General features: G+C 33.6%; 1 protein-coding gene across 1 annotated transcript; it reads right to left on the bottom strand.

The window, feature by feature from the left end:
- Positions 1–292: 292 nt before the first annotated feature.
- Positions 293–15255, bottom strand: kek3 (kekkon 3). Its single transcript, XM_053757025.2, has 4 exons — positions 15048–15255; positions 3463–3511; positions 1806–3360; positions 293–1430 (listed from the first exon to the last, which is right to left on the bottom strand). Exons 3-4 carry the CDS (start codon positions 3284–3286, stop codon positions 620–622), a joined length of 2292 nt encoding a protein of 763 aa, XP_053613000.1. The 5' UTR covers positions 3287–3360; positions 3463–3511; positions 15048–15255; the 3' UTR covers positions 293–619.
- Between the last annotated feature and the right edge of the window lie 763 nt (positions 15256–16018).

A 16018-nucleotide genomic window follows, 5' to 3' on the forward strand; every position in this document is an offset into this window, starting at 1 on the left:
ATTTTTGTATTTATAATATTTATATGGAGGTATGGATTTGTTGACTTTTCTTTTTTTAATCTTAGGTTTAAAATATGTTATTTCATGAATCCATAAAATAACAAATCACAGTCTTCGTGGGTCTTCGAGGAATTCAGATGACTTAATTTTAACTGTAGATATCAAAAGGAATGATGAATATGTTCGGAATGAACGGACTAATTTTTTAAAATTGCAGTTTCATTGACTATATAAAACAAAGGTATTAATATCAGAAAGGGTACCATTTGTAGTATTGTAAAAAGTAAAACAATTTTAGTTTTCAATTGGTTTATTTCAACATCAATTGAATTTAATTAACAAATTTTGTGTCGCTTCATCGACATGACTTCCAAATAATTTAACATCTTTTAACTAATCCCTTAAGATTATCTAACGTTAACATCCCCTATATAGTGGGAAGAATTGTCCATAAACTGTGTACCGTACCTAACACTTATTGCCTAACACTTAGCACAATACTGTTGTTCAGTCAACATACTTATCAACTATATTTATCAGAAATGGTGATGGTGAAACATGGTGATGGTGACGGAAGAAGAAATTTTCATTTGAAGCACTGGAACAAATGTCCGATGGCTTAATTAAGGTATAGTGAGCGTCTTTCCGTAACTGTTTGAGAGCTGAGCTCTGAAGCATTGAGCGTCAATGGAGATGCCGCATCAGGTAACGCTGCAGACGACATTCCAGTTACATAAGGTGATGCTTTCAAAATAACTAATTCTTCACTCACAATAGGTCTAGATTTTTGCAAGTTCTCTTTAGTCTCCTTAGATGATGTAAATAATTGATTACCTATGGTTCGATATTCGTCCAAAAAATGTTCCAACTGCATGACTTGGAATTCTAATTCCTCTGTCGTTCTTGAATAGTTGGTTCTAGAGTATTTTTGGAGTGAAGTCATGTCTAACAGAGGTGTAGCAGAGGGTGCACACAGCCGCTCTCTGGTGGGCGAGGTAGGCAGACTGGGATTGTGACGATTTCGATTGCTGCCTATTGTGAGGTCTGACGAGCTGTTCGAACGCCGATTCCAAGATGATTGACGGTTTATATTTAAAGGCCGTTCATAGAAACCGGTGGAGTCGCCGCCAGAACTATTTCGCCTACTGTCAATTAATGGGCTGCTGCTGTCACCATCTTTCCTTTTTCTTATAGTAAAATAATGGGGTTCATATTTCAAATCATTTCTCATGATTGGACGTTCAAAAGAATTCATTTCTATTAAGTCAGGATAGTTTCTTTCATTATCATTAGTAGATATGTGTCTATATGGAAAGTTGTGTGTTTGTGGTCGGTTGTATGTTTTGGAGTTGTTGTTATAATAGTCAGATGATTTTTTTATTGGAGCTTTTAAATTATCCATAAGGATCTGTTGAGAAGTTTCGTGGATACTGTAAAAAAGAAAAAAGTTTACATTTTAAGATAACACATGTATATATTTATACATAAGATGGATTTAAAATGTATTAGATACATATTAAATATTATCTAAAAATATTAATGTAACATTTTATAAAGATTAAATGTAATATTTCCTAAGTCTCATCATCAAAAAATATATTGTACCTACATTATCTAAATTTTTAATTTTATTTACAATCAAACGATTAGAATTATCAAAGAGATTGATATAACTTTATTAAAATTAGATAATTTACATAGCTGGACACTTCGCAGTAACTTGGAGGCGATAGCATCACACAATTTCCTTCCACGAATAATAGTTATTTTAACATAAATACTAATATAAACTATAATCAGCTTACCTTTGTATATGTCTCGGAATATGTAAATCGTTATCTGGCATTTCATGTCGATAGTTTCGTGACTCATAGTCCGGTCTGTGCATACTCGGGGGCAAAGGAGTTACGGAACTTATGTTGTCTTGAATGCCATTATTATAAATTCTGTCTTCCGGATCATGGGAAGGCACATTTCTATAATCACCTCTCTTACGACTTATATCTGTTGGTGTCATCGTTAATTCAGTATCTCCTTTACTATCATGTAATCTGACTTCATCATTTTGATATGTTACTACTATCTGTTCATTTAATCTATCTAATCTTCCTCCTTTTCTAGATTCGAGTATACATACTCCTATAAAACAAGAGCATACTATTATCACAGCAGTTATTGTTATTCCCGCTATTAAACCTTGTAATTTGAAACGAACTTCTGCTGACTTTTCCATTGTAAGTTCTATAACAACATCTGCTTTTCCAGCTCGGTTTTCTGCGTAACAAGTATAAGCCCCAGCATCATGTATATCTGCTGATTTAATTGTTAAATTACTTGCTAGGCCTTCAATTTTGACTATGTAATTTCTACCGGAATTGATATTGGATGTCGAATTAGCAAGTAACCGACCACCACGATACCATCGTATTCTAGGCACCGGTATTCCAGATACTTTGCAAAATAGAACTACATCGCTACCTTCTATTCCTCTAACATGTTTTGTCATAACGTTCACTTCGGGAGTACAAGCAAAATCATCTAAATCGATTCTGTTCCAGGGTTGCGACTTTAGTCGTGGTGGTAAAGCACATTCTGGCGTAATTGTTACGGGCACATTTCTTTTTATCATCCAATCACGCATCGGTCTTAGAATGCAGGTACATTCCCAGGGATTGCTTGAAAGTGTCACGTCTTTTAAAGTTCTTAATGGTGCTAGTACGCTGACATTAATGACTTTTAACATATTTCTGCTTAATTCTAAATACTGCAGTGAACTTTCTAGACCGAAAAAAGTTCTAGGTTGTATTTCAGATATTTGGCAAGAACTCAGAGTCAATCGCACGAGGTCTCGTAAATATTTGAAGGCTTCTGCTTTTAAAATTGTTATTGGATTGCCATTTAATTTTAAATCTCGAAGATCAGTAATATGAGAGAAAGATAAAGATGGCACATTAGATAGTTTATTATTAGAAAGATCTAGTTCTACAAGATTTTTCAGTCCCCAGAATGCTCGAGGTTGAACAATCCGAATACTACACGAAGAGAGATAAAGGCGCTGTAAATTAAGTAGATCAGTTTTATTGAATATGTGGTCTTTAAGAGTTGCAAAACGGTTTTCAGAGACATCAAGCAGCTGTGTTGACGATAATAGGCCTGTAGGAATGCTAGTAAAACCTCCACGTTGACATAGGGCTGCATCTTTCCCGTTGCGCCATTTACACTCGCAGTGCTGGGGGCAGTCCGTAGCGACTGCTACTGCCAGTGTAAGAATCATAATCACCCACATACCCCGTCTTCGGTTACCCTGTGCCGAGTTTGTCGGCTTTCTTCTTCGGCGTCATGCCCTAAGTGAAGTTTTATCTGAAAATATAAAGGGCTTTGAGGAAATATCGTGCAAAAGCTTCATGATGATGTGATGCTTAAATCAGATCATAGACCTGGACGGGAATGTAGTAAACCTACCTCAAATACTCAAGGTGAGATCATGCTGCGCTCGGTAGTTCTGATTCACCTGAAAAAATTGAAAAAAAAACATGAAATTAATTTAAAAATGACAACTTAAACATAAATAACGTTTGAAACTTATATTCTGATTTATTATTATCATAGATGTAATAACAAATGTCAATATGAGTTGTTTACCACTTCACGATTTACTTAATAAACCAATATTTTTGAACTATCACATAGGAAGCTATTACAGAGAAGAACATATGCTACAGCTGTATGAAAAGCGTTTTCAAGAATATAATAAGAGTGTTTGAAAGCTCTGTTGTCAAAATGTAGAGATGTTGAAAAGTAGATCTTTTAAGTTACTCTTAAATTAAGCTTCGGTTGATCAGAATGGGAATACAAAAATAATTTTATTTATGTGTATTTTAATATTAATTTTGAAGTTCCAAAATAACCCATCCAAATTACAGAAGCAGCAACCAGAAAGTGTTTTATTAGAAGTTTCGAACACTTTTCATATATGTTTACACTTTCATATACTTACTATACGTATTTTTTTTTTGTATATGATTTGACAAGAAATAATATTAATATAAGTATAATAAGGATTAATAATGACTACTTTTTGTCTCTGAGAACAATCTATTTACTAAATAATAAATGAACATTATGAACAACCCTCAATAGTTTCCTCTAAGCATTAATCCTGTATAAGGGTCTGAGGGACCAGGATATAAATGGCAAACATCCCGAAGATTCATTCTTGTAAAATTACTACCAATGTTATATAGGAGATACGTAGGTAATGCAGAATTTTTTTCCCAAGTGATCGAAAAATTATCCCAGTAAAAAGAACAACAGTTTTAAAAGATATGTTTACACAAGATATATAAGATATATTCGGAAATATTAACATAACATAATAAAATCAGAGGGTCGAGGAACTTTTTTCATATTACGAGGATGGCGCCATAAAATATTATGAAAAACACTGTAGGTAGTATATTTTTCTAAATGAGTCGGAATTTTCGCAATGCATCTTCGTAATACAAGCTTTTTGGAGGCGTCTTATAAACTATTTTGCTAAACTTAATTTATCTCGATGCTATACATACCTAAACCTAAGTTGAGGAGCTTTGATTGGATCTCCATGGTAAAAATGCAGCTGCGCAAACTGACAATATCCGCCTACAAATCTTACAGCGCACAATTCTAAAGCGCTATACAATTTCTTTATAACACGTCGCTCGCACTTTGTTAGAAAGTTAAAGTTAGATAAAAGGGTTTAGGGAAATTTGAAACAAGAAAATCGTACTTTGAGAAATTTTCGTTGCCGCTACGCTTGTAAAATAAAACAATTATGGGTAAAATGGAAAATATATAATTTCGGCTGGTAGTTCTCGCCTGAGAATAGGACCACTCCATTACATTCGGTGGATGTCGTACCGCCTGGTCACCCCTAGCTTTAAATACCTGATAGTCGTCCTGACCTGACGTCAGACAGAGATTGAGAGAGAAATTAAAGATATGTTAAAAAGTTGACGATTTTTGAGAATATTCTTATGTTAACTTGTAAATAGGGATACTTTTTACTTTCATACGATTGACCAAAGCAGAGTTACATCAGTCGGTTATATCAGGATGTCGACACCTGTGACAATTCTTTTAAATTTCAAAGTTCATTTTAAAGCGGTTTCCGGGCTTCGGGCGGCGCAACCGTGAATGCAACCGGGAACATGCGAAGATGAACGAGAAAACTATTATTGCTTCTTGATACCACTATCAAGAATAATGGAGAGAGAGCAATTGGAGGAAAAGAGCCTCGCTCATAAATTTTATGATTATGAAATAAAACACAATATTTAGGTAGAATAAACCTTGATAGAATAAAATTCTACAATTCTGATATCAGAATTTGATCGGATTATATCTCATTCTCTATATTTATCGTGCCATTGCGACGTAATTCAAATAGCTATTGGATCATAAAATCCGAAACCAATATTGGTTTCGGCAAAATAAAGAGACCTCACTATAAGCGAATTAAAAGATATAATTTTAATATTTTAAAATGCAATATGTGTGCGAAATAAAATAAATGAAGAATGAATAAATGGAATATTGCATTCCATAAGTTGCAATAAAAGCATTGAAAATAATCGCCCATAAACAGAAACCGAAAATTTAAATGAAATGAAACAGAATCATAAATCAAAAGCCTACATAAACAAAAAGCACTGAAAGATACCTAAACCCCAACAACCAACACAGAACTCTGACCAAAATCGAGTTCTAATTTCAACGTGCCGACATTGCTCAGATTTATTTTATTTTTCTACTCTTTGTTATCTTATAACTTATATATTCTTTGTTAGCTTAAACATACAGTACCTAGAATGAAACCTGAAATAGTACCTACTCCAAGTTATATTCACCCGTGTATCAACTTTCATCGAAATCCGTCCAGTGGATTTTACGTCACGTGATGAATGATAACCCTCACATACATCAACACTCACTTTACTAAACTTACGCATTTATAGTATTGTTTGTTAGGTTTTATATGATAAGAAGTGGACGTGGTGAGTAAATGTTGGCAAGGACAGTTTTGATTGTATCAATTTTATTGCTATCATATAAAATGTAATAAAAATCCTGACCCGATTTTTAACGATCGAATTTTAACAGTACCTACTTAACATTTGCGTGTAAAATGAACAGAGGTCATTCTGTATAATAATTGTAGTGTATTTTTTCCATATCACGCGATCGCGTGTTCTGGACTCTGGCTTGGATCGAGTTGTTCCACTTTGAGCATAGGGATGATACAAACCTGGGTGAATAAAGTAGAATAAAATAGGATTTATAATTTTTACAACTACACAAACATTTTACTACCATGTGGTAGTAAAATGTTTATGTTTGTTATATAACAACAGAATAAAATGTGATGGCTAAAGTGTTACGTTGAACAAAATGTCCAGCACTGATGTTCAGCCCTCACCTTCTGTGGCATTACGAACTGTGGAACTTTTAGTCCCTTTATTTCAGCTCGAACTCACCACTTGTCACTGGCGATAGTCGTAAAAGTAACTTGAATAAAATCTAATCATAGATTTAAAAAAAAAAATGGTGGATCTCGGTCTCATATTTCCGAAATGAACTGATTCGAATTTTTGACTATTTTACCTTGGGGTCAGTACAAATCGATGATCAATTGCGACTTTTTAAATAATTTAATTGCACAAAGTGGAATAAATTGAAAACACTTACTGCTCGTAGAGTTGTTACAGCTTGGTGGAGAATTCGACATTAACGTCGATGATTCAATGGAAACAATGTAAATGATACCCTACAGTCCCACACACTTAATTAAGTTGGCTGGAGACTATTTAGCAATAAGCCCGCCATTAATATCCATATGTATTGTATTTATTTTATTATATAGTATTATATAGTAAGACATTTCTTTAGAAATTAGTACGTAGAATCTTTATACTTAGTTTCCTATTTGTAAGTTTTATATTTACACTGTTTACAAATCCTGTATCATTCCAGGCCCGCCTAACTCAATACTAAAGCTTATAATAATGCTTTAATTAATAGAATTTTGTGGTTGGTTACGGGCCCAAAATATTGTATAGCGTGCTATCAATGGCCCACTTGGTTAATTGGAACAAGATGATCAAATACAGCATTTGTCCCATATATAAAAATTTTTATATATATAAAAAGTAACGGTTCGTGAAATATACGATTTAGTCAAACAAAAAGACAATTATTAACAACATAAGAATACCTATAGCAATCATGTATACGAAAAAAATAAAGAGATATAACGACATAAACAATGGAAAAAATTTATCGCATCCAATCACGGTAGGAATGCTGAACTTCGAAGTAAGGTATTTAACAAATTAAAATCTTATACATTATGCTGGGGATCACTCAAATTCCCCTTTTTTCATTGGAAACTTTTAACAAGGGTTCGGGACAGTGGAGCTATGGAAAGTTTTGTCGAACCATAGCCGATTTCAAAAAATTTGTTACGCTTTCAAATTAAAAAGTTCTTATAATCCATATTTTTTATAGTAACTTATGACTTATGACCTTGGCCACGTAGGTTTCTCACTACCCTATGTCCTCCTTAATCTTGAATTTTCACATAAGTACTTACACTTAGGAATTGGATGTGTAGATATCCCAAATAACTATGTAAGGGCACTCACAGAGCATCTCAGGGCACATATAGAGTAAAGTACCTAAGGGGTAAAGGACTAATTTAATCGAGAATAATGAATTTTACAAATATGTGATTTTTGATTCATTATTATTGTGGTCAGATAGATCTTGTTTCATTCAAAGCTTGACAAAAAATAACTTCACAATGGACATGAGGAATTCCTTTATCGGGAGCCGAATCTCGTACACATCAGGCTATGCATATAAATAAATACATTGTCATTGAAACAAAACGTGTACATAAAAAAATCAGCTCAATCAATTGAAGATATTTGTTTCAAAATTGAGTTGCGAGATTCCATGAACACGAAAACACGATTAGACACATATTGTACCATAAATACAAGCTTGAAAAAAATAAGACTGCATTTGAAATGAAACGATCCATTTATAGTTTCGTTGAACAATTGAATGTCACTCGCAGAGAAGAAGGGGAACTTAAATTGTTTTTGTTAAATAGAAATAAGGAACAGTAGTAGTTAAAAGTTTCGAACCATCAACCTCTAGCCATAGAATATATAATAGTAATTTACTCTGGCGTTCTACTTTGCAGATGGAATGTTTTTAATATGCCACATATAGATAGATAGATAGATAGATAGATAGATAGATAGATAGATAGATAAACTCTTTATTGCACCATTTACAAAGGAGTACAGTTATAGATAAAATATAAAACAAAATTTCTACAACAAATAAGTACTAGTTAACGAAACTATATAAAAATGTTAAAGGATAGTTCAAAGCTATAGCTTTGACAAAACAAATGTATAAGAAAACAAACTATAGTTTGTATTACAGTGACAAAACACTGTAATATAAATAAATAAAAAATATATAGCCTTGACAGAACGAGACAAAACCTTTAGATTAATAACAGAATAAGTATCATGGAAATAACTAACAACTAATTTTCATTGACAGGATTATAATAATTATTTTAAGTTGTACATCCATTAAAACAGTATTAAGTAGAAAATTCGAATGGATAGAAATGAGATCAAAAACTTGGATTTAATAAAAAACAAATTTATGTGATAAACAACTTGGAGAGGAGGCGTATACCCAGCTGTGGGTCACGGAGGGCTAAAATGAGATTTATTTAACTGCATTTGAGAAATACATCAATCATAACTAATATTACAAATGCGAAAGTAAGTTTATTTGATTATTTGTTACTTGTTCACGCTTTATTTATTCAACCAATTTTCTAGAAATTTTGCATATACTATGGTACTTTTCATTCCGGAAAATAAATATTTCCATTGGAAATTCACGCGGGCGAAGCCGCGGGAATAAGCTAGTTGTAAAAAGGTGAATAAGAGCCAGGGCCCATTACTACGTTGCGCTCCGTTGCGACGACTATGCGGTTATGCTTCATTGTTTTATTTAGTTTATGACATAGAGGCGCATCTACATAGATACGACGAAACACCACACAATTTCTAGGCAGTACTGCGGTGATACGTCAACGGACGTCAACGTGACGGAGGACGACAGTGCAAAACACAGCAACGGGGCCTGGTGCTAGGTAGATTCGTAAAATTGAAAAAATAAATTCGTTTAGAGTTTTCGTGCATAAATCCGCCAATGGTTGGTTAGACACGTGTGTCACATCGGAACCGCGACCCTCGTCACGTGACCCTCTCAGGACAGCATTAGCCTTTGTGACAATGTGTGAAATTACTCGAGACAGAGGAGCATTATTACGATGTCTGCCTCTCTAATAACGGAACAAACAACATAATATTATTCATTAATCACTTAATAAATATTAACTGTATTTCCACATATACTGTATGTAGGACGCGCTGTTCATAAGAATATTTTTGTAACATATTGATTGATGTACATTTAACATAAGCGACAAAAAGTTGAGGCTTGACAGCGTCCAACATGCAAATAATACACTTACGCATCTGATTCTAAAAAGTTGTTTATAATTCATACTGGGTGTCCTAAATGGGCTACAAATGCGACAAAGCAACAGGATGCGATGCGATGGTAACAAACAAATCAGACATGAGCAGCAAAGTATTCTTGCGTAAGCATCAGTCATGGTTACAGATTTCACAAAATAATCACGCAAAAATCATGATTAGTATACCGACCACTAGTCACTATTTATTTTTGTGTTCTGGGCTGTGATGCCGCGATGCCCAAAGTTAGTGTAAATCTTAAAATTTTGAAGATTTGGCTGTGATTTTACAACCACCCCCCTACCTGACCTCAAACCTCCTTCGAAATGTTGTTGTTGCCTATCAGCTACCAAGCAATGTGTCCTTGGTCGCCTTATTCGACATCCACTGGGTACTACAACTAGGGCAAAAGAGCACGCCACGTTACGCTGTGCGTGTATCGCGTTATGCAGCTTTACGTCGCTCACTAAGAGCGCCAGGATACCAAGCGGCCTCATACGAACAATGTCAGCGTAAATGGTTCATTAGTTACTTCATTCGTTCAGACGAATTTTCCTCGTATATAACCTGTTTGTATCTACTTATTTCTGTACAGTCAACAGCAATACAAGCAATCATCGAGTTTTGCTGGTCTTTTATAAGTAACTAAGCATAACATAAGGAAGCGGTGGTAGTGTAATGGTTCAGACACCCGCCTGTGAACCGAAAGGTCCCAACTTCGAAGCCCAGTCGTGCTACATGAGTTTGTATACCAATCTGACTGACTTTTTCAGGTACGAGACCTTAAAAATAGCCTGAATAATTACCAGAAATTATAATACACAAATACTTAGCAAAAATTGTATCTCCGTCACCGAAATGGGAACGAAAGCATTTTGATTTCTTACTTTTGTTACGCGTGTATTGTTTCAAGCCGAGGAAATCGGATCACGTATCCTTTTTACGTGCGCAGAATGTTAAAAACTAGTTTCAGTTTTCAATTTTACTAAACAATGAATACCACTTTATTTGAATACATATATTATTTATTATTTCTATGCATAACTTATTGTTGTTATTCTAAAAAGATCTTTAGGTAATTTCGCTTTCTCTATGAACAATGTATTTTGTTATGTAAATATGGAAAAAATATTTTTTCTCAGAAATTACCTAGCTAAACGAATATTGCTCGTTTCATACTATACCATCAATATATGTAATAGTAAAATTGCTATTTTACAAATGTACTTTGGATAGAAACTAATTATGATAGAAAACTTATAGGATGGTAATGACAGTCACTTATCGACAATCGTAATAAGAAATGTATCTTTTATTGGTAACACAAACCTGATATTACATACGACTATTATAGGCTATTTTTAGGTTTGTTTCTAGCTATCATATAATACAAAAAGTTAAATCAACTTTATTTTGTATTACATACACAACATTATATATAGTTATTGCATGCGGAAAAAAATAATGCGTACATACTGTGCCAACATTACATTTTACTGCCGAGACATATGTTTTCTGATGTTTGGCCTAGCAGATATAGTTTAGTGTAGACTGAGCGCTGCTTAGAACGTTTTGATCCACACTGTATAAATAAATAAATATAAATATATATGAATCACACTAATTGAGCTAGCCCCAAAGTAAGTTCGAGACTTGTGTTATGGGATATTAACTCAACGATACTATATTTTATAACAAATACATATATAGATAAACATTCAAGACCCGGGCCAATCAGAAAAAGATCATTTTCATCATGGCCCGACCGGGGATCGAACCCGGGATCTCTCGGTTCAGTGGCAAGAACTTTACCACTACGCTATCGAGGTCGTTAAATTATATAATGCTATCTCTTTCATCTGTGGCCCGACCTCTCCTTCTTGCGCGGTGAAAAGTACTATACGGTAACTACATGTTATACCTATGTAACCTCGCAATATATAAGAAAGAGAGGTCGGGCTACAGATGAAAGAGACAGCAAATATGTACCTTGCATCAAAAGATTTTTGGAAGTGCAGACCCAAGTATTATCTATAGCTTCATGATTTCCTAAAAATATATTTAATGTGTGTGTAAAAATGTATTTAATGTGTACTGTCCGTATTTCAACAAATAAAATTGTGTAACATTGGTTCATTGTAAGTAGGTCACGTAATGAATGATGTCAATAATTAACTTATAAATTATTTACATAAGTAAAACCTATATTAAGTTAGTAACAAGTTAACTACGACTTACAAATCGTTATGAAGAAGAAGCGACGTAACTATTTATAATACCGCTTAAAAATGTATAAGCACATAAGAGTTCCAGAGAGTGTGTTTATTGCTAAAACTTAGTCCAATTTTGATTCAAGTCGTCTTTTAAGTCTCCAGATATGATGTTTACGACTACTTGCAAATAATATTGTACCGTACTAAATTATTTAGTGCCCAAAGTGGAATACTTTGTTTTAATTTATTTAAATGTTAAATGATGTGATATTATTCGACTATCGTTGAAGGAGGCTGAAAACTATATAAATCTAGAGTTTCAATTTACTAAGATTTATGTAAAGAGCTGTTCTTTGAACATGTCCCGTTAGATGGCGTTGTTTACAAAATTTTCAGTTATTAATTTAATTCTTGCAAATTGTAATTACTTACTGATAGTAATTATTTACTGATAGGCAAACTTTTGAAGCTGCGAGCGGCAAACATACTCTTTTATTTATTTTATGGCCTATTATTATAATTGAGTCAACATAATTCAAATAAAGCCCTCGTAAAGATTCTGACATTATATTTCGAATCTATACGCACGCACTCGCACTAGGACAAGAGGGTAATTTTGTTTATTTTTGTTCATTAATTATGTTCTGTGTTGTGATAATATTATGTTTCAAACGTACCTAGCAGATAGTGTTACATTAATCTATATGAGTAAACTCTTTGTTTTGTAATGGTGGAACGGTGTAGAAATTAATTACGAATATAATTTTTGTTTAAACAAGGAGGGAAAAAACTGGAATTTTACGTGAGGGTAGTAGGGGAAAGCGCTTTAATGAGTCAACAAATTTTTTTTATTTAAAAGTTAAAAGAGGAATCGATGACATTATTTAGCATTTTGTAAATAAACAAGGGAAACAATTTACGCCTCGTGACGGTGTAAAGCACAATTAATCGATTAAAATTTTAAAAATTTCATGAAAATTCAAGAGTTTCATAAATTTACGCTGTAGCTGTTGGAGGTGAGGACATGCTATTCTATTACGTAATTACATATTATGTGTGTGTGCCCACCTGCAACGGTCATATTAGTGTCAAACATTAGTTACAATAAATCGATACATGCTATGACTACATGACTAGTGAATGCCGCACAAGTACCACGGCGGCGCTACCATAATCCACTTACTGGGTAATGAACTCTCAAACCGACAGACAGAACTGGCGAGCGCGCCTGGAATTTTACATTTCGTCTCCATACTTCGAAGTCGGTGTGGTTTCTGTTATTAATCACAGTTGAAATCAAATGTTAATTATATGTTTATATAATTACGTTATCATAGTAAATTCTATATTAAGAAATCAAAGTCAAGTTTAACTAGCTTCGGTATTATTAAAGCAAGCTAAACTTTGACGATTGAAACGAATATAGGTATTCCTAGATAACATGCTTAATAATTATCGTAGAAGCTTCCATTTGTCGGGTTTGGTTATATAAATATGGCATTATATATATAGGTAACTCCCCCAGCTTAGCACAACAACGGCCGATTCGAAAAAAGTTTAAAGTATATTTACATAAAGTATATCGCGGCGTCACAGGCCCGAATGCAACCGGAAACGAGTGAATAATAGAGAATTAGCTTTAGAATAATATTTACAGTCATAAATTAACATAAGATATTGCTAGTGATAGCAAACTCGGTGAGAGGTGTGTAAGAGGCGTTGATATTATAATCCCTGGGAGAATTCCCAGGGAAATATCAAGATATTCTGAACAATAACAAACACACGTACATGAAGTATACCTGGCTGCATGGTCCAAGATGAGTTGGCTCCATTATGTGTGCATAGAGAACAACTTAAATCAATTAATGCCTATTTCGCATCATAATGACTACAATTTTAAATGTACCTAAGGTAAATGCCCCATTACTGGACAGTTTTTAAACAAAATTGTCATAATTGTTAAGTTTCAACAAAATTTTACCATAAGTTAAAGGTTCCGGTTTCTTATTCGTTCAACATTACCGCGGTCTAAAGAGAGAGGTACGGCAAAAAATACATCCATTTAAGGGGTTCAAAGTATTTATAAAAAACAGAAGATCATGGCATATATTTATTATAAAAAATGACAATGAATTTGAATATAAAAATTTAAACTTTGGCCAATCACTGATATTTTGTACATCGTTATTTTGATGTAGAAAGGAATTTCGAATATGATCACCCATATCAGGTACTAGATGTAGGTGTTACCCGGGCCTTCGCTCCCGTGGGAATTTTGAGATAATTATAAAAATATAGCCTATAGCAATCTTGGATAATGTACCTTTCTAATAATTAAAGAATTTTTGAAATCGGCTCGGTAGTTTCGGAGATTACCCGCCTCAAACATACAAACTTTGTGAGTTTGTATGTTTACGCTTACCTCTTTATAATAATAGTATGGATTTACGAACAAACTTATTTTTAACCACCGACGACAAAAGAAAGAGAATTATAAGTTTAATATAACTGTGTATCTGTCCATGGTATCATAGCAGCTAAACGAATGAATCGATTTTAATCTAGTTTTTTTTTAAATTGAAAGTGAATTTAATCGAGTGTTCTAGAGCTATGTTTGAAAAATCTGCGTTCAGCCGTTTGGAAACCGTCAGCTCTTTTCTAACAGATGAAATGATGCCAGCAACTTCGGAGCGTGGTTTCTCATATTTTTAATTTAAGTTTTCGATTACATAATCATTTAATGGAACAATGATGCTGATGTATTATGAAAAATCATCATCGCCATATCATATTATTGTTTACAATATTGTCAGATTTTATTTAAGTCGACTACGTACCGCCTAAAAGTGATTTTATTTTTTGGAACATGGGCTTCTTGTCCACCACGCACATCGCAACATTACTATTTTTTTTCAAATACAATAACAAAATACTTAAATCGATTACAAATATACAAAAATAAAGATTTTTGGGTACTTTTTGTAAATATACACAGTTTGTAATTTTGTATATTTATTTAAAAATATATTTCAAAGTGTGGGTACTTCATTTATCATTTGGATATTAGGTACCTAATATGGGATAAATTAAATCCTTCTTCAACAAAGTAGGTTCCTTTCAAAATTCTACTTTTAGGAGTTAATATTGAAACTAAAATTAAATACGTAGCTATTTAATTGACCAAAAAAAAGAAACATCAACAATTATAGAAACATACCATGCTTATAACTTCTCTGATGACTTCTTTAATCATTTCCATTATTTGAAGAGGCAATCCAAGATCACTAAACACCACTACTCGTATACACGAGAGATTCTTTTTTATTTGTTGGTAAACGTCAGTAACGATAATATGCAGTTGAATGTCGTAAAAGTGCGGCGGCGACGGAAAACGCGGCAGTCCCACATACGGCGGTACAGCGACTGAATTCCCGCCCGCGCGCCGTCCTCCGCTCGAATTTTCCCGATCCTTGCCGAGTTTTCCCGACCGAGACGATTCATGAAACCCACTCGATGAAGTGGTAAGTTTTTACGAGAGCTCGCCCCAGTAATGCGGTCTGGAAATATGAACTATTCTTTGTATATGAAACAGTCCTTTGAAGCTCTGAAAATTGTAGTAAAATGTAGCGTATTTGTGGTATTGATTTTTGTATTAGTATTTATTTTTGTTTTTTCAATAATTCTTATAAAGTCTGAAAGTCTTCTCGAGTATTTCAGCTGTTGATACAACTGGAATACACTGAATGAACTTAATATTATCACTACATAGTATAAAATAAAATTACTTCGAGCTGTTTGTCTGTCGCTAGTAAAAATTAAAAATAACTCTCACTTTTGTATGAAACCATTTTTATATTTCTCCAACAGTAGTATGACTGCAAGTTTCATACATATTTATATAGTAAAACGACATGGTAAGGTATGCCTGTATAATAACAATCGTTCAATCAGCGCTATATTGTCCTGCACCTGATAGAAGGAAGTAAACTGATTAAGATTGATGCGCCCAGGTCTTTTGGGGTGAAATTTGAATCCATCCCACATACATAAATATAAATACCTATAAATGTAATGTAATACTTATGTCTGTAAAAAACGGACGAACTGACATTATTATTCGCTGTGCACAGATACAATTTAATATTACTTAGTAGCAGCACAGGACTAATGGCCATGACCAATGTTGTT

Source organism: Plodia interpunctella, chromosome 16 (genome assembly GCF_027563975.2).
Source record: "Plodia interpunctella isolate USDA-ARS_2022_Savannah chromosome 16, ilPloInte3.2, whole genome shotgun sequence".
Lineage (NCBI taxonomy): Eukaryota > Metazoa > Arthropoda > Insecta > Lepidoptera > Pyralidae > Plodia > Plodia interpunctella.

Coding starts and splice junctions, on each gene's coding strand:
- kek3 (XM_053757025.2), bottom strand. CDS start 3,286: ATGTGGGTGATTATGATTCTTACACTGGCAGTAGCAGTCGCTACGGAC. Junction 1,431..1,805: donor ATTCCGAGACATATACAAAG/GTAAGCTGATTA, acceptor TCTTTTTTACAG/TATCCACGAAACTTCTCAAC.